We start from the raw sequence: 19,887 nt of genomic DNA, 5'->3' as shown, positions 1-19,887 counted from the left end.
TTGAGGTGTGCACAGGACTGGTGCAGTAGCCTGTCTTGTGCAGCAGGCCAGGATGACATGTGAATCGCAGCAGCCGAGAAAGCCCTGTTTAAGTGGAGGCAGTAGGGAGAAGCAGGCAAGAGCCAGGAGGCAAACAGACAAACAGATGGACAGGCTGATGCCAAGCAGGCAGTGGAGCAAATAGATTGTGCAGCATGGTGAACAGACTCAGCCTACCAAAGAACAACCAACAGACACAAGACCGTGCCACCCTTGTCAGCTGCTTGTGCTTCTCTATAATTCATAGAGATAGGATAGATATGTGGTAAATAGGACTCTCATCTTCCTCCTTCTTCTCATCTGCCCCTGTCACATCCCTCATTTGATATGTGTTATGTAGGAGGAGGAGATGTCAGTCTTGCAAGATGGGAAATGAACAAACCTGTATGTGGGAGAAGTGAAGTGAGAGGAATAAATGCAGGAAAGAGATGAGCACTGCAGGTGGAATTGGACTGCGGGACACTGGGGACTCCAGCCCAGCAACAATACACAAATGCACAGTACACAAACAGGAAAACAAAGCCCTTACTCAGTTTCAAAACACACCCTTTTTGGCTTTAGGATTTGAAGCTGTTTTTGCAACAAAAAAACCCAAAAACATTTAAGGTCAATGAAAAATGATAGCAAAGGAATAACGATTTGTCAAATGACAGGACTTGTTTGAAGATTAGTCCTTTTGTTAAAAAAAAGAAAGAGTCTGGACATACTTCCACACTGTGGGAGTCTGGAGAGCAGAACTTCTCCTACCTTTATGTTTTAGAAACTCATGGAAACTCAAGTATTTAGCCTGTATTTCCCTGAGGGTTTGGGCACATGCTCACTGGAGCAATAACCTTTGCTTTAATGCAGGAGAAGATTGTAAGTTTTCCTTAGAGACTTTGCTCTAAAATGTGAGGTGTTCAGATTTGCTCAGTCTGTTTTTTCCCCTTCTCTCTCTATGGAAAACATCTAGCACTGTGCAAGTCAAACAGAAAACCACCTTAAAGAGCTGACACAGCCCTGTCAGATCTGTCGGGCTGCGTACCAACACAGACTAATGCTTTGGTGTGTGTATGTGTGTGTTTGTTGTCTGTCTACATAGGTAGAATGTAAGAAGGCCCAGCCCAAGGAGGTGATGTTCCCACCAGGTACACGGGGGCGAGCCAGGGGTCTGCCCTACACCATGGATGCCTTCATGCTGGGGATGGGCATGCTAAGTGAGTTATACTTGTGCAGATATCTAAACAGGACTCCATGAATATTTGGGCATATTTCCATGAGATCTTTTGGTGATAAACCAAAAGACTTGTTTCTGGTGTTTTTACCTCATTTTGCCAATCCCGTGATGGTCAATCAAGAAAAAGGCCGATGCATACAATTTTTACGGCAAAACTATGTTTTGTTTTATCCAGACCAAATGCCAGACGTGCACACCATTCAGTCACCAATTTCTATCTGCTTAAAAAATCAACTTATGCAAACTTTTGTCTAGATAGCCCCATTAGGTGGGCGCTGCCCCTAATTAGCCTGCTTCAAGGTGTGCCACCAGTGGCCACTGTGGTCTATTTCTGGTTGAGTGTGGTACAGCCAGCCCCTGGGCATATAGGAGCAGACCAGCACATTAGCAGGCTAAATGAAGAGGAAAATTGGTGTAATGTCATATTAAGGATTCATCACTGTGCCCCCCTTAATGGGTAATGAAGGGGACACACATGTCAGAGAGAGATCTCATCTACAGGGACCTCAGCTGCTGGCCCACCCCTCTTCATTACCATCCAGCCTATGCCTGTGGCCCTTTTTATTTAACACTATTGCACTCTCTCCCTCCCTGCCTCCCCACTCACCCGCTATCCATCTATGTGTCTGTATGTCTGTCTGTAACCAAATGGATTTGCAATCACATTAAAGATTTATTTTTTCATTTTTTTTTTCAGAAGCAAAAGAGACATATCACTGATTGTAAGAAACTCATTTTGCGCTGCACGTAGCCCCTCCCTCTCACAGCAGGTGCAGGTGCATTTGTGTCTCCCGCAGCTCTCAAAGCTGATATTCATATTTCGCTGTCGCTTGTTTTGCATTTTCTCAAAAACTGAACAATCACTGAGGCCCAAAGCTATTCTTACCAAAGAAGAGGGCAGTAAACTAATTATCTATGTTATCTATCTATCCATTTATCTATATACAGTTGCTTTAACTGTCATGGTTATTGCAGCCTTGACCTTTCCACGGGGGTGATTATACAGTTGTTTGTGGTAAAAGTGTTGATACGTTTGGCTGAGTGCTTCTGTCAACTCTATCTAAGTCGCTCCCAGTTCCATCTCATCTGTTAGAAGTATTTAACAAGCACAGTGAACTTTTCAGAACTTATTACAGACTAATGTGTCTGCGAAGAGGAGAGCACTCTTCCCCTCCATTGGGAGACGGCAGGCAGAAAGGCAGTGATGTGCTCATGTGAGAATATTAACAGCCAACTTGTTTGGAGACACTCTTATCTAAATGAAATTGGAACAAGGACAGCGAAACATTCCTTTATATAATTTGCATTTGGAAAAAGGGACCCTAGGCTCATTATTTAAGAAAGTGTAAGCTCCTTTTGTGTCAAATCTCATTAAAGCCATCCCTAGCTCCTTTGTTTACTGCCTCTAATCGAGGCATTTATCTTTATTGTGTTGCGCCGATGTATGTTTGCTGAAATTAATACACATTTGAGCCTGGGCGAGGTATGGATGTACCAGATGGATAATTGATTTTAAAGTGAATCAGAACTGTTGAGCCATAAAATAGGTACATTAGCATGCATATTAATAAGGCAAATAAGAGCACTAAGAGGCCGCCACAAGGCCAGACACAATGGCAGGCTTCATTTAGTGAAATAGTAGGAGAGACAGTGAGTTATCTCCTTCTTCCCCGTACTTTCTCCCCACCTACCACATTGTCTTGTCTGAAAATATTTGTGAGTTTGCACATACTAAGACTTTCATGAGATAGGAGATGAACTTAGTATGTATCTCAGGCTAGTGTCACTTTATATTTGGCTCTCTCCTTTGACACACTGTGCACACACATAACTGAAAACTCTTTGCTTAGTAAAAAACCCCCAATTTTAATGCGGTACATCAGACAAGGAAAGTGGTCTTGCTGTTTCAGAAAATGTCAAAATAAGGACGTATGAGAAGCTCGGGTATCTAAGCCAACAATTTTAGTTTGGCACTTATTCTGTTTGACAGTATCAAACACATAATATCCAATATTTTGCTGTCTGTGATAGGTTTTTCGTTGTATCGTATCACAGTTCTTTTCAGACCAAACAAACAATGAGAGGCTTTGTGAAAGCCGTCCATCTGTAACTTCCCGGTGATGACTTCTCATCAGCAGCTGATGAGCATTGTTTGTTTTTTTTCTGGCGTAGCCTCTGTCCTACTTCATCCATACCAGGTTAAGGTTCCCCTCACCGCCTCTCAGCGTTGCATTTCTTTTTGTCTGCTAGAAAAGGGGAGAGGGTCTGAGAGAGGCATTTTCCCATTGGGTTGGGAATAAATTGAACTTTTTCATGGACAGCAAACACTGATTAGATATTTATGACCAAGGTCAACCTTTCTGATTCCAGCTGGCAAAGGCTCTGAGGCATACAGAACAGAGCATCACACACATTCTCCCTCCCTCACTCACACACACGCACACATAGCTTGCCCACACTCAGACACATGCATGCAAAATATGTTTTGACGCCTTGCAAGCACATACACACAAGTGCATGTATACATATATATATAAAAACATATATGTATATGGTATATGGATCGTGCACACATACTTTCTAATAATGTTTTACTTAGTTGTATTTAATGTAATACCAATTATCCAGCACTCTCTAGAAAAATGCAGTTTCTAAATTACGGTCTTGACATTTGAATGGTATTGTGACTGCAGCCACTTTATCGGGGTAGTACACAGCTAACGAGAGCTGAGGACACACGTGCCTGAAAGAGGTTTCAGAGGTCAGTTACTGAGGTGTAGCTTACACACAACAAAGAAAGAGTTATCAAGGCTGATTCATTCTTAGCCTTAAGGACGTCATCGTGCTAGGTAATTTAGTCCAGACTTATGGTTGTAGATGATAATAGCTTGAGGAACACAGATAAAGACTTAGACATATACTATAATTAGGGGGTTAATTATGTTTATATTACCTTTGATGGTGCTCAAGCTCTCAGTCGTCCCCCCTCCCCACGCACTCATCTCAAATTTTCTTATGTCTGTATACCGCTTCCTAGCTGCCTGCTCCCTCGCACCCCGTTTCTCAATATGTTGCCCACAGCTGCTTCTGTCTGAAAACTGTCCAGCTAATTAACTGGTGGGTCTGTGGTAGTAATAAGAATCATGACAGCAGATGAACAATACATCTGCTACTTTTAAATTTTTCTAATGACACTGGGTCCACTTTGGGCCTCATTGCAACTCGCCATTCACCCAGGGACTGTACAGCTTTTAACCAAGTCTCTACCCCCACAGAAACCACTGACTTTGATTTATGCATGACAGTTTTAAAATATTCCATTTGTATCAAGATTATAATTCCCTAGCTAAGCTTTAGGTAATGCTTCAATTGTATAAAAATTATTCTTGATAATTCCAGTTTTGATGTATTGCAGATACATCATGCAAATGTATGATCATCAATCAGTAAATCAATATTAATACAACTTTTCAGATAAATGCTTCAGATAACAAGTAATCGAATAACAATTAAATTCAAGTTCTGTTTTAATTTTGTTGTAAAACTTTTTTAAACTAGCAAAATAAACGAATAATTTTACAAATGTGCAGCTGCCTCTTGTGTGACCATATCATTTTGACAAACTACTGTACATTAGCTATATTACTACACATGAACCTTTCTGTTACTGTGAAGAGATATAGAACATAAACAGACACCGACATCTCAAGGGGCCTGCTATAAAGTGTTATTACACTGAGCTATAAAAGTGCCAGAAAACTTAAGGTTAAATAAAGAGTGAAAATAAATTAGATAGTTAAGAACCAAGAGCAGCTGTATTTGTGTGGGAGCATATCAGTGCTTTGGTTTCCAACCATTTGCTGAATTTGGGACCAGCTCTTAATACCCAGCACAAATAAAGAGCTAAACTAAAAATGTATGAAGCTTTAAAAAAAAAATTTCAATACTAACTGCTTTGAGTACCTTAAACGTGTTAAATATTTTTTGTACAATTGTGTCATTGTCCATCTTCAGTCACCAAGTCTGCTCCCCTAAAACACTTTTGTTTTTTACAATCAGGGCCTCAGTCGTATCGTTGTAGCCATTATTTTTGCTGGCTATAAAAACATTTTACAGACCAAATTAATCAGTGAGATCTCAAACTATGGCAGAATTCCTGAAAAATAGTCCTGTTAAATTTATGCCACCTCTAATTGGGCTTAGAGCACAAACACACATGGCAAGCCACCAGACTTAGTGTACGAAGTATTTTTCTAAACAATAATAGAAGTTTTTTCAGACATGTATTTAATGAGGGGTTCCTTTCATTTTAAAACTGTAACATAATAGTTTATTTGTCAAAATAAAAACAATTAGAATAAGATCCTGAAGGCCATCCTGTGTGAATATATTTTCGAATATATAGTTAGGTCTAGTCTAGTATTTGGACAATAAGACTTGTTTTTAAATTTTGCCTGTCTACATGACCGCATTGTATTGAAAATTAAGCAATCAAGGTATAATTGAGTATTGAATTTCGGATTTAATTAAAGGGGTTTAAAAAAAATAATAAACACATTTTTTACACATCCCCTCTCTTTTTAAATGCTCAAAAGTAATATCACATAAGCTGTTTTCCTTTATCTTATGACAAATTAGGGGATAAAATTTTGAAAGTTTAAGTGTAGAATTTGCATTTGGTAGTTGTTCCTGAAAACTCTTAAAATGCAGATCAAACAGGTGTCATTGGATGTGAAAAGACCATCATTAGGCTGAAAAATAAAACAGACTTATCAATGTGATAGAAGAATTTTAAACCGAGGTTTAACTTGGATGATGTGAAGAGAAAAGCATGGAAAATGAAAGGAAGGGCTAATTATCCATGTGTAACAAATTATCTGTAAAATATAGTGGAGACAATGTTAAGGCACGTACAGCTGCTAGTAGAACCAGATCTTCAGTTTTTATTGATGGAGTGCTGATAGCAGTACCAGGATGAAATCTGGTGTGTACAGATGTTTATTTTTCTCAGACTCTAAGCCTGTAGTACTAATAGAATGGCACTTCACAATACAAATGGCACACTTTTCATTCTTCATGCTACAGTCACAACAGGGAAAACTGTGGCCAAGACCATGGCACAACCCAAATTATTGTCACTGTGTGAAGCTAACTTGCAGTCAATAGGACTTTATAATGGTTGCTTGGAAGACGGGGATCAGGTCAGCAACCACTTGCACATCTTCAAAGTGTCTTTGATGTGCCAAGATGGCGTTAAAACAGCAAAAAGATGGAATAATTCTACCATCTGTCTGATATCAGTTGGTGAATAAATGGGGTTAAGTTAGCAATTACATGGAGTGTCTTTGTGGTAATACACTGTTTAACTGTAAATTTGTGAAAGTAGACGTTTCTAATCCCCCCCAAAGCCACATGTCCATTGATACTATGACTGCTCCCAGACTACCAAAAAGCAAACCAAAAAAAGCGGCAAATAATGATTCAAGCATAAAAGAAAATCGCAAAGTAAGAATAATAAAGCATCCTCGACTGTACCAAAGTGTAAAACAGTTAAACATGGATTCTTAAAATCCATGTTTAAGCCAGCCAGCTTATTAATCAACCAAGGACCCAGACAAAATTTGAAACCTTAACTTTCAGCCTTTTACACCAAACTGGAAAACACAAAGAACAGTTTTGTTTGTTGGTATCTCTTGGTTCTGAATTCTTCAACATTTTGTTTGAGTTAGTGCTCAGTAATTATAGTTTAACATTGATGTAGATGCTGATAATGACAGCCTCAACACTAGAATTAATCTACTATTAGACTCAATTGACTTCTCTCAAAATGTAAGTGAGCCCACACACCACTTTAACCATACTGAACATGTTCTGACATCTTACATAGAACATAGAACCAGAACACTACTTATCAGCATTCGCTGAGAACCCTTTATTGTCTGATCACTTCTTAATAACTTTTAAATTTACAGATTACAGAGCAGTCTGGAATAAATGTCAATACAGTAGATGTCTTTCTGAAAGTGTTGTTACCGCATTCAAGGATGTAATTTCTCCACTGTTGTCTTCAATTGCATGCACAACTCCAATGCAGAGGCTGATTATCTCATTAATTACATCCCCATTGTGTACAACCCTGGATATTGTGGCTCTGAAAAGAGAAAACAACCTCAGGTCTCTTTTTAAAATTTTTATTCAGGGTTAACAAGGAGTCAGAGCTCTTTTAAGACAAGCATTCCCGTAATTTTAACTAATGATTTCACAAATTTCTGTACAAATAAAATTGTCATCATCAGAGAAAAAGATAGTCATCCTCAAAACACAGACCATTATTATGGTTCGGTACTACTTAAACTCTACAATTGATCTCTCTGAGTTAACTTCAATAATTGCTTCCAAACCATCAACATGTCTATTAAACCCTCATTCCTACTATTCCTACCATTAATTAGTGTTTCAATCTTAAATGTGAATAATATATCTCTGTTAATGGGCTGCCTACCACAGGCCTTTATGTTGGCAGTAACTAAACCATTAAATTTAAAAATCTGTCACTTGACCCAGCTAGATTAGCTAATTATAAACCAATCTTCAACCTTCCTTTTATCTCAAGCAATGGTTTTTTTTTTTTTGAAGAGTTTAGTCAGTATACAGAATTAATCACAGTAAAGAAACAGCAATCAACACTGTTGACCACAATATTTTATTAAAGAAATAAGAGCATGCTGTAGGTATCAAAGGCATTGTGCTGCAGTGCTTTGAATCATATCTATCTAATAGACTCCAGTTTATTCATGTAAATGAGGAGTCCTCTTCTCATGCTAAGGTTAATTATGGAGTAGGGCTGCCACCAACGATTATTATGATAGTTGACTAGTCACCAATTATTTTTGCGATTAGTCGACTCATCAGATCATGCATCCATTGGACGTAAAACGTACAGCTTATTGCACCAGCATTATTCTGCTCTTATATAACTATCATTAGCTTACAGCTTTAAGTGTTTAAGGTATGTGCTAACTAAAAATAAAGACAAGATGATAATTTATTCAATTTTAATTAAATTTGCAGATTGTTTCGGTGGAGTTTAATAAACTCAGCCGTCTGCTACTTACTATCTAAAATATAACAGGACACCGGAGTATATTCTTGAGCATCTCACACTTCTGATAATCAGTTGTCTGCTTGACGTTATTCAGCTGTGTAAAAACTATAACTTTAATCTCAGCCAAACTGATTTACTCAGGAACAAATAAAATACTGAAAAAAGCCAAACAATAACATTTTTAAGTTATCTAAGTGACTCATATATCATGTTTATCCTGAGTAGCGAAAGACGGCAGTGGGTTTGAAAACGATTTGCCGGGAGTCCGGTGTTCTCACCGGCTCTAGTGAGCCTTGAACCCCGACTAGCTATCGAGCTGGTGGGTAACAGACGTCTCCAAAAACATCGGAGTGCTTTTGAAAATATGTGGTGTCTTGATAAACTGAGCAGATATTTTAAGTTTACACAGCTACATTCTCGCCTGAAAATATGTTAAACGTTTATTTTGTGACCCAGAAAGTATAATAAGAGTAAAATTAAAACTAACTAGCTGCCGCCATTGTTGGAAACTGAGCAGGGGTGCGCTGGGCCGCGCTATGAATTCTGGGATAGGTTGGGCCACGAATTATACACCCGGACCCATCCTTCAAATCTGGGGAAATGAAGGCCACATTTGTCGGAGTCTTCGAATTTAGACAGTCTTCGTCGTGTCGCTGTAATGTAATTGGCCTACAAATGCGGGCACAGGAGGATGCGGTTCCTGAATTTGGACACAGCTACGATACCGGACACTGCTTCTTCTTCGGCGTTTAACGGCAGCTGGCATCCTTGTACATACAGTGCTGCCATCTTCTGTTTCAGTCCATTATTACACTCTTAAATCCTACTACTTATTCCTGCGTCTTTTGGGATCTTACAAAGCTTCAAACGATGCGTCGACTATTAAATTAGTCGCCGACGATTTTCATAGTTGACGTAATCGTGACTAGTCGACTAACTGTGGTAGCCCTATTATGGAGTTCCACAAGGTTTCGTGCTGAAACCACTTCTGTTTACATTATGCATGCTTCCCTTAGCCAGTATGATTAGAAGGCATAGCATGCATTTTTCATTGCTATGCAGATGATACCCAAGTATCCATTAATCCAGATCACACACTACTGCTGGGGGCTTCCCATGATGCTTCTTCAATCACCTCTTTTCATTCTGTGTTTATACACCACTGCATTTAATCATTAGTTATTATTGACTGAGTCAGTCACCTGACTTCAACCCAAAATTAAGCATACATTTCTCTTTGAGAAAGAAAAAACTCTAGCAGAAACTTTTAAGAAAAGGAAGCAATCTAACTCAGTTGCAGTAGAGGCCTAAATGGTAAATGGCCTGCATTTGTATAGCGCTTTTCTAGTCCATAGGACCCCAAAGCGCTTTACACTACATTCAGTCATTCACCCATTCACACACACATTCACGATGGCAAGCTACATTGTAGCCACAGCTGTCCTGGGGCGCACTGACAGAGGTGAGGCTGCCGGACACAGGCGCCACCGGGCCCTCTGACCACCACCAGTAGGCAAACACGGGGTTAGTATCTTGCCCAAGGATATTTGGCATGCAGCCAGGATGCAGCCTGGGATCGAACCACCAACCTTCTGATTAGTGGCTGACCTGCTCTGCCACCTGAGCTACAGCCACCCCAAAGCCTAGCAAAGCATTTCAAATTTGGTGAGGTCTGTTGGGTTTCAGATCCAGATACTCCACATTCGCACATTTAGCAAGCTTTGGCAAATGTCTTTGTATCAAAAAACAGTTACTATTCCTATGCCCAGTTTGAAATAGATAACTGCTGCTGTGTTCTTGTCCATCTTTGCTTATTGTTATGTTTTCCATAGATTCACTTTATCACTCCAGCCTAAGACATCACCAGTGACAGTTACTATATTCATCATATATGCATATTGTATGAAAAAGGTTGGGTGGGCATTGCTAACACTAAAATCTTAGAAGCATTAGTTTTGTTTATAAATCCCTTAATGGCAACTTGCCTCATATATCACGCCCTTATTTAATTGATCCTGCAATCATTAGTTGAGCCCTTCAAGTGCCTTAAGTCTTCAGACATTTTTATTATATTTTAATTATACTTTCAAGATCCTTTGAAATGATGATACTCTGTGTTTTTGGTAGATTTAAATAGGGGTTGAATAAAAGTATTATAAATTAAGAAATTGCTTAAAAAATCCTTAATGAGTAATTCATTTTGTTAAACCTCTGCTTTATTTCCTGATTTCTTAATTTCCAATTCATTGTGTTCATGTACAATGGCAAAGTTGAGTCACTGTCAAAATTATGTCACTGTCTGTGCTGTTTTTAACCTCTATTGGTGTCACATGGTATGTAATTGATACAATATTTATATTTATCATCCCTTGTTAATCTGTTTTCTGTCTCTCAAAGGTTACCCTAATATTGTGGCAACGTATGGTCGCGGATACACTGGATTCGCGCCCAGCTACAGCTACCAGTTCCCTGGTAAGTTAATGCTTTCGTAAAATATTGGCGTTGCAGCCGATTTCTGTTTTGCTCTCTCAAGCAGCACAATCAGACACACTTGCACACGCATACACAAAAGATGGTCAGTGTACACGTCAGTCACCAAATAATCTCCAGGGTTATAAGTGTGCTTCGTGTCTGGATTCCTCAACGAAGTTTTGAAAGCTGACATATAGTGAAGTAAATTGCTTACTCCTTTTTATCCCATACTTGAACACCACCATGACCAAATGTCTAAAATGGGAGAAGTTCTTCGTCTTCAGTGGCCCAATGTATGCAAATTCATCTGTGGAGAAGCGGAAAAATAAGCATCTCTTTTTGTTGGCAGATTTTTAAAATGTGGTCCTTATAATGGAAAATGAATGAAGTCATTTTCTGCATTAAAAGTGTTGACTCAGAGTGCCGGGCACTTTAATGGGACTCCAAATGGCAGGCGTGCAGTTTGGAGGTGAGCAGCTGTACCTGACTGCTGCAAGAAGGGCCAGTGGCTCTGTGGTGCTTCACTTAGACAGGCATCCTGTCAATTTCATGCTTTATTTAGGGACTTTACACATACTTTGTTTGCCATGCCAGACATCATTCCTTCCACTGATAAGACGGAATGAGAAATATCTGACAGCGGCTCAGATCTCTGTAATATCTTTGTGAAATAGATTCAGAAATGGTTAGACAGGAGGTCCAGCTGTGACCACCTGCAGATCAGATATATGTTAGTTTTATACTTGACCACAACACTGTTCCACAGAAGAAAAAGGAATAGCACCTACTTATTAGTGTGAGTGAATATAAAAAGTGTACAAATGAGGTCTTCGTTAAGAGTGACTGATTAGACAAAAAATATTATTTAATTCATATAACTGAATGACTCCATTTAAAACAATTGCTTTTGTGTATCTTACATGAATCTTAAATACTACCCTTAAAACCATCCTAGCGTGTGTGTGCTAGGTCAACAAAATGAGAGAAATGGGACTGAACGGTAAAGGAATGATGACTATTTTTTCCTTGTAAATAACTCTAGTTAAACATAGATTTTTAAAATGTTTACTATTTACAACAAATTAGGGAATATCACCTTCCCCGAGGCAGAATGTAAGATCCTGTCCATGTTAAACTCAATTTAAAGAGTTTGATAAAGCTGTATGATTAAAACAACCTCCTCTGGGCTCGTTCAACTCTTGACAGGTAATTGGAAATTTTAATGTATGAATCAAGCGTCTTATCCAAATTAAATAACCTCAGGCCAAATATTGACTAGTGTCCTTCCTTACTAAGATGTGGAAAGCATCCTCAATTTAAGATCAAAGGCTTTTTTTCTCACTGTACACTGCCTTGCTGAAACACTCCTATAAATAAATGGTGCTGGGGCCTCGCAGTCTAGATCCAAGAGGCATAAATTGTGAGCAGCATTTCAAGGCTTTTTTTCTTTTTTTTACCCTCAGTAAACCTCAGGGGTCCACTGTTAAGAGTTAAGAGAAGCAGTAAGGAAATTGTTCAATTGTCAAGAAAAAACAGTGATGAAACATTGATTAGTGAAGAAGCACTGAATTAAGTACAACAACTCAATAAGACTGAAACGGAAAAAAAGACAAATCAAAGCTGACAAGTCTGCAGCTGAAACAAGGTTCAAGTGTACAAAACATAACCTAAAATAGAGCTGAAATGTACACAGCCTGAGATGGGGAACAGACAGCACTCAGTGCAGTCTGTTCAACTCAAAGCAGACACCTGCACCGTGGCTGTTAAACAGTAACTGACACTCCCAATTAATTCCAACATTGATCACAAAGTGCATTCGATATTGATCACATGCACTATGCCTGTGTCTATATTTGTCAGCCGTGACGTGCTTACAGAATAGTTCCATCATAGCATGGGCATCATTACTCTTTAATGCACTTACAAGGATATGCATATTACTGTTACAGATTGCTGATATAAATCAAATTGTACTGTATATGTCAAACATGAGCATGTATCAGAGCACTGCCCCAAAAGGGCAAATTCCAACCTCAAACTGTGGTATTTATTGTTTCTAAGTCCCATTAAGTTGCTGAGCTACAGATGCTTCTCTGGCACAGAAAAAAGTAATGATGTCTAGTTGAGATAAATTGTTATATTTAATGTCAACCATCCAGGTAGGGAAATCCCAAAAAGTTGATTCTGTTCGTCTGGACGTAGTGTTTTCAACTCCAAAGGTTGGACAATTGACTGAAGAAATCCCTTCGATGAGTGACAAAACTCAAAATGCTACGTCCAGATGAACAGAATCAACTTTTTGGAATGTTATATTTAATATGATAATGAATGTGTATCCCAGGAAAGCTCTCATGTATGCCACAACTACAGAGAGTGGCGTGATAAATTCATGGAACATCTGCAGACTACAAGATGGATTAATAGAGTTCCTGACAGACTAATGTGACTGTAAAAAGGGCAAAAAGGGAAAAAATTGCAGATCTTGCAGCATCAAAAATGCAAAAAGGCATTTGCAAATGTTTTATGAGGCATAAAATACATTTAGCCTGCAAACAATTCAGCTTGATGAGAAACATCAAATGGAAACAGAAAATTTTTCGGTTATAAAAAAGAGCTAAAGGGTACCTATGGTTCATCAAACATCTGAGGGTTAAAAAAATTAGCTCCAAGTGTCATAATGCTGTTAAACTGATTTACATTCCTTTTATAGTGTGAAATCACAAATTCTGTCACACGTGTCAGATACACATTCAGCTCTGTGGAAGTCCCCAAAAATAAATCTTTGTTCTAAGCATGTTTGTCCCCTTTTTTTTTTTTAGCTTTTACAAAAACATTTATACCAATAAAAAAAAGTGAGCAGCGTTTGGTAAATATGCTTTCTCTGATGTTTTTTTGTTGGTTTTACAACTATAACCTTTTTTTTTTGCTGCAATCCTGTAATCACACACTGTTTACCTTGCGGCAGCATAATTTCAACATTATGATTGAACTTCACAATGAACTTAATTTTGGAGACAATGCTGTATACGGGGAGCATAGTGACAATCAAGAAGATAGCGATGTTTGCCTCAGAATTAAAAAGGGTAAGGAGCAACAAAGTGGCCACATTCCAACTAAAAAAAAAACTGTGTTGTGGTTTTTCAGTTTATAAAAGAATTTCTGTATGGTAGTGAATGCAACTACTCAATTGCTTATTATGTTGAAGCATTATATTCTCCAGCTTGTCTGTTGGATGGGTCAGTCTGATGATGACAATGAAGACTTGGGATATTGATCATTGTCTGATTCCACTGTGAATTTTTTTTTTAACTTTCATATTGTGGGCTTTTATTATGTCAAATTGATGTCAGACTGTCATATCAGCATAAGAATATGATGTTACCACTTCCTGTTTGGATGTAAACTTGCCTACTTTAAGATGACGAGTCTGAGTGAGATGGCTGTGTTAGATATTTATCCTGAGTTTAAGGTCTGCTTTCAGCTTCACAAAGGTGGCTGCCTTTTTACCTGACTGGGTCCACGCTGTGCAAGTTACAGCAGTGCAAAGTGTGCATTGAATTTTCTCTCGAATTTACACGCTTGCAGTTTGATTTTAAAAAATTCATAAATGTTTTTAATTTTTCTGCCAATCCATTTTTTACATTGCTGGAATTATAGTAGTAATATATTGACTCAAGTTAATAAAGGATCAGATAATAACATTAACAATTTTCTGCAGTATTACTCTCTTGTCTTGTAGTGTAGTGTGGAATTTTGCAATCTCTGATAATATCTCTGATTATGGTAGGCGATGGTCAGCAGAGCTATTTTCAGTTCAATTCAGTTTTATTTATATAGCGCCAGATCACAACAACAGTCGCCTCAAGGCGCTCTATATTGTAAGGCAAAGGCGCCACAATTTTGTGCAGTTGTAGGTGACTACACACAGAAACTAAGAAATTAGAGCAGAAAACAAGGGTTACTGAAAAAAGCTGATAACTACATCACAATTAGCAGACATGTGACCACCTGTCAAGCTCTGGTCAATGGGAAAAAATGACTGGTTACAAGTGGTTACTGGAGCTCACTGGGAAAGTAATGGCTAAAGCCACAGGAGTCCTAGATTACTCCGATTCTTCTGTCTATCCTTCAACCAGAGAAAACGGTCGTAGATTTAAATGAACCACTGTTGAGCTGTAGTGAAACTGCAGAAAGTGCGACAGATATCAGAAATGCAGACTGTTTGCTTTCACAGTAAAACTTGAACCTCTTAAAACATGTTGGCTGCAACTTTGAGACACAACTTGTATTAATAAGCCTGCTTTAAATGTATTAAAGCAGGCTTAATACATTTCAGTTTGTATTGCATTTTCTCTAGTTTGGCTACACCTCGGCTAGTGGTTAGTGAATGTTTGCAGGCAAACATGAAAAATTACAGATTGCCATGGACATCTGGTAGTAACCAGCACTAGGTTACTACCAGATGTCCAAAGCACTAGGACAGGGGTGGTGCTCATACGCATGGGCACACATGAACATCACCCATCCTTTCCCCTCTCTCTCTCTCTCTCTCTCTCTCACTCACTCACTCACTCACTCACTCACTCACACACACACACAAAATACACACATTCTGCTCAGCCAGATTTATTGTAAATGTCACACACCAACATGATAATGAAAGAAATGTACTCCTACAGTACTAAAACCACAGGCCAGTCATTTTCAACAATTGCGTGCACTGTCTCACACACACAAACTTTCAGTTCAACCAAGTCCACAAACAAAAATATAATAATCTACAATAGCATTTACTTTTACAATGCATGTTGTTTAGTGGGACTTCTGGCATTCCTCGCCTTGAACAATTGACAGTATCTTAAGCACAGCCCATTGACATTGGGGTATTTTTCCATTGGCACACTTTTCCAGAACTCAATGGTCCCTTCCCTTAAAGCAGGTTTCAATTGGTCCTCCTCACAAAGATCGATCATCTCCAACTCAGCCGCAGCTTCATCTGTGACTAGCGGGACTTTCAAACAGCCGGTCTCTGCATTAAATGGGTCAACGAGGAACATAATCTGTGGCCTTTTCAATTGTAGATCATGGAACCGGGTCACAAAGCTTTCGTGCAAGTTTTCAATCAGCGTTGCATATCTGGCTCTTTGCTTACTCAGGGCAGCGCTGGCGACTTGCCCGCTGGCTTTTAGCAGAGTGGGAAAATGCATTAAATCTCCCTTTTGAATATGTGTCTTGAACAGCTTCAGTTTGTTGACAAACGCAAACACACTTTGCACCAGGTCAGGCAGCATTTTTAACTTACCCTGCAGGGTCAGGTTCAGTCTGTCCAAGTGACACAGCATGTCGACCAAAAAGGCCAGATCCATAATCCACTTGAGGTCCGAGAGCTCGGGATAGTCCTTGTCCTTCTCTTCCATAAACAGTTTTACGGCATCCAAAAGCTCAAAGAAGCGAGAGAGTACCTGGCCTTTTGACAGCCACCTCACAGTGCAGTGCAGCGGCAGGTCACCTGGAAGCCCTTGGTCCAGCTCAGCGATGAGATTCTTGAATTGATTGTGGTTAAGCGCATGTGTGCGGATATAGCTGACGATTTCCATCACAGGCTTCATGACGTTATCTAAATTCAATGGTTTAGTCACAAGTTGCTCCATGTGGATGATGCAGTGAAAATTCCAAAAGTCAGGAATAGTTCGGTCAGCTTTGCACAGCCCTACAAGCCCGTTCACAGATCCCATCATGGCTGGTGCTCCATCCGTGGCTATTGCAGTTAACTTCGTTATGGGCAGATTTTCTTTTTCTAATGCAGCCATCATGGTTTCTTTCACATCTATGCCACGGGTTCTGTCTTTTAATGGCACAATATCCAGGAGTTCTTTGATCACACAATCGTTTGACACAGACTGTGCAAATATTGCCATTTGAGGCTTGTCTTGTATATCACAACTCTCATCCAATGCGACACTAAAATACTCACATGCTTGAAGGTCAGAGTGCAACTGTGATTCAATAGCTGTGTTAATGTCCGATATTCTGTGTTCAGCAGTGTGGCGGGACAGTTGGACGTCTGATACCATGTGTTTTAATTTGTCGTTTTCAGGAGACAAAATTTCAACAACGTCACTGAGACATTTTTTAACGAACTCCCCTTCATGCTCCCCGCTTCATCCAGCTGATAGGATGCGAGCGTTATGGTCTCTGACCACTTCGTAAATTTTTGGAAAAACTGTATCTGCTTTTCTGCCTGACTTTTCAAAGTGGCCAACTCGTGCTTGCGAAGTTCAGTCCCTTTTGGAAATTCCTGGTCGATGTTAGCATGGAGTGAGCTGAAAGTGGCCCTGAAGATTTGAAGCTTTGAAATGCGCTAATGACGTCTGACATATAAGGCAGAATGGCTTGCCATTGCGTTCAACAAAAAAATATAAACTATCCCACTCTGTTAAAAACGTCCTGTGTACATCTTCATATTTTCTTTTTGCTGTGCATTTTTTTCCCTGCCATTTTAAGGGCCAACTTGCTCCTACTGGGAAACTTTGCGGTATTTTCATCTCACACACATGGCCATTTGATGAAAATACCGTATTGAACTCAAGCGAAGCGAACGCGTACATTTTAAAACAACAACACAAAAAAATTTTATTTTTCGCTTTGCTTTGAATCCTCCACAAATACTCAGGACACGTCACCAGAAATGGAAAATTGCACCCTTACTTCTAGCTGAAGCTTTAATCAATCCTGTTCTAATATTTGCAGAACTAAAGGTAACTTCCTAAGGAAAATTTAATAGCATACTAAACTCCACTAGTAAATAAACACAAAATCACTGGATTACCCTCACATCCACTGTGTGTGCTGTAATTAGGAAATTATACTTGGTCTCATCCCCCTCCAGCTTACTGGATCTCAGAAACTAGATACAACCAGTGTGTTTATTTGCATTTTAGATGAACCGTCTCTTTAGCAGCTGCTGCACTGTTACTAATCATATGGACTCAATAATAAATACACTGTTATACGGATGTTACAGCATTGGCAGCTTTTTCGGTAACACTTTCAGAAAGCTTTAGCTCACTGTCAGGGTGGTAAGCATCTATGAATGCAGGTATCAATATGAGCATGATTCAAAGTAGTCAACATGTCAGTCATGCAGCTTCAGTTCATTTTCAGCTTTAGAACCCACACATAGCATCATGTGAAGCCGCAGCTGTAGGAGTATTGTGCATATGCCTGATTGTTACTACAATTTGACATTAAACCAGTTTGAACAGCGGAATAGTATTATTCAGTCTCACCACACACCGCCTCAATGTCATGTTTTTCTTTATATGTTATATTCCTTTTAAAGGTAATTCACTCTGCACTGTGAGTGAATTACTCAGAAGTCCAGCTGTTTTCATTACCACAGAAAACTTGAAAGTGACATTCACTGTAAACACTCTTGTACAGTGTTGCTCTGCTCGCCCTGGACTGCAGCCGGGTTTAAAATGGGCTACAAAAGATATTAAAGAGTGCACAGTTCCCTAGATTGTGCAATTGGACAGCACTGATTTTTTTCCCCAGAAAGCTTTAAAAGATTAAACAAACTAAGCTTTGGTTGATTTTGAGATCATGTTTTGTGATAGAAATAAGTAATGTGTATGTCTTGTTTTGAGAGCGAGGAGAGAAATAAAGAAGCTGTTTTTGTCTTTCTTCAGATATCTCCAAGTGTCTGTGCCATTGGTTTTTTTTTTTGGTTGTTTTTTTTTTTTTAATTTATCTGATTAGATGATACAAAGCACATTGTGATTACTTGGGGAAATCGGCCCTGCAGTAGGATAGTTTATATTTCATGTTTTCTAAAATAGACTGCCATTTTCTCCTATTTAAGAGCCAAAATGCAGCCGTATGGCTAAACAGACAAAGCGGGAGCTGACAAGGCATGAGGGACGCTACTGTACATTATTCTCCTTTTTATGCAACAGTCTAATTAGCATTAGCTCGCTGATAAATGTGCTATTGTATTATTCAGCCTGCAGCGCCCTGGGGAACGATCCCAAGATGTGCCGCATTTTAACCAGGTGTCTAGTTCGGATGAGCTCACGTGATTGAGAAATTTGAAAGGACTATCCAGTTTGATCACAGCCTTACAGTACATCGAACTGTTCTTTACTTGTCGATTGTTCTAGACTAACACGGGATGTAACGATGAAAGACCCTTGTGTTTACTGTGGATAATAAAAATGCAAATGCCAGAAAGAGAATGTTTTTTAGCAATAAGCACAAGCTTATGCTCTGTAATTTATGTACAGGACAGTTTCTGCCAGCAGTGCAAGCATATATAGAAAAGAAATTATAAAGAGTTTTAAGAATGTAGTACACTGCATTCATGAGGAAAAATGTAATTAAAAAGGAGAATGTATTGTGTGTGTGTGTATTATGCGTGTGAATAAGCCGTAGAAGCGAGCATCAAAAGCAGGGATACACCCCTCATACATTCATATTGTACTTTCTATTGTTAACCAGTCTTGTATCGGTTCCTTTTATTACATGGACGTGAATGCGGAGTTGAACGCACACACAGACACACAGATATGTGGTATTCATACAAAGACGGAGATTTGGGAGCTGTGTATGAAGGGAAAAGGCGGAGGTGGAGAGACTTAACCCGGAGCTTCTCTTCACTCTACCATCTTCCTGTGCGACTCGCTGCCTCCACAGCCGTGCCCTCAGAGCCTCCCATGGCATAAATGACCATTATGGCTCCATTAGGGCCGCTACTAGGAGGTCATTATGCTACACCGAAAAACCAGGGATGAAGATGTTAGTGGGGTCCCATCAGACTGAGTGAGTGAAAGGCATAACACTCAGTCATCCAACTATTTCAGATGTCATGACAGACAAACAGCAATTCAGGTCCAGTGAGTCAGCCTCTTAAGTACTAAAAGAACAGAGGAAAGGGATAATTAAGGAGGGGAGAGGGCAGGGGTAAGTGCGGCAAGGGTACACTGAGGACAGAGGGGTGGGTAATTTGGGGTTATTTACCAGTTACCTTAAACCTACTGTAGTGAACTTTTGTCTC

General features: G+C 39.3%; 1 protein-coding gene across 7 annotated transcripts in view; it reads left to right on the top strand.

Moving 5' to 3' along the window:
• Positions 1–19,887, top strand: part of msi2b (musashi RNA-binding protein 2b) — a 285,592-nt gene that overhangs the window by 228,789 nt on the left and 36,916 nt on the right. For all 7 annotated transcript variants that reach the window (XM_080866576.1, XM_080866573.1, XM_080866575.1 and 4 more), the window contains exons 9-10: positions 1,121–1,235; positions 10,758–10,832. In XM_080866576.1, coding sequence (XP_080722702.1) covers positions 1,121–1,235; positions 10,758–10,832 — 190 coding nt within the window. The remainder of the gene's footprint in view (positions 1–1,120; positions 1,236–10,757; positions 10,833–19,887) is intronic.

This window comes from Rhamphochromis sp. 'chilingali' (assembly GCF_963969265.1).
Source record: "Rhamphochromis sp. 'chilingali' genome assembly, chromosome: 19".
Lineage (NCBI taxonomy): Eukaryota > Metazoa > Chordata > Actinopteri > Cichliformes > Cichlidae > Rhamphochromis > Rhamphochromis sp. 'chilingali'.
This window is presented reverse-complemented; position numbering and strand designations above follow the sequence as displayed.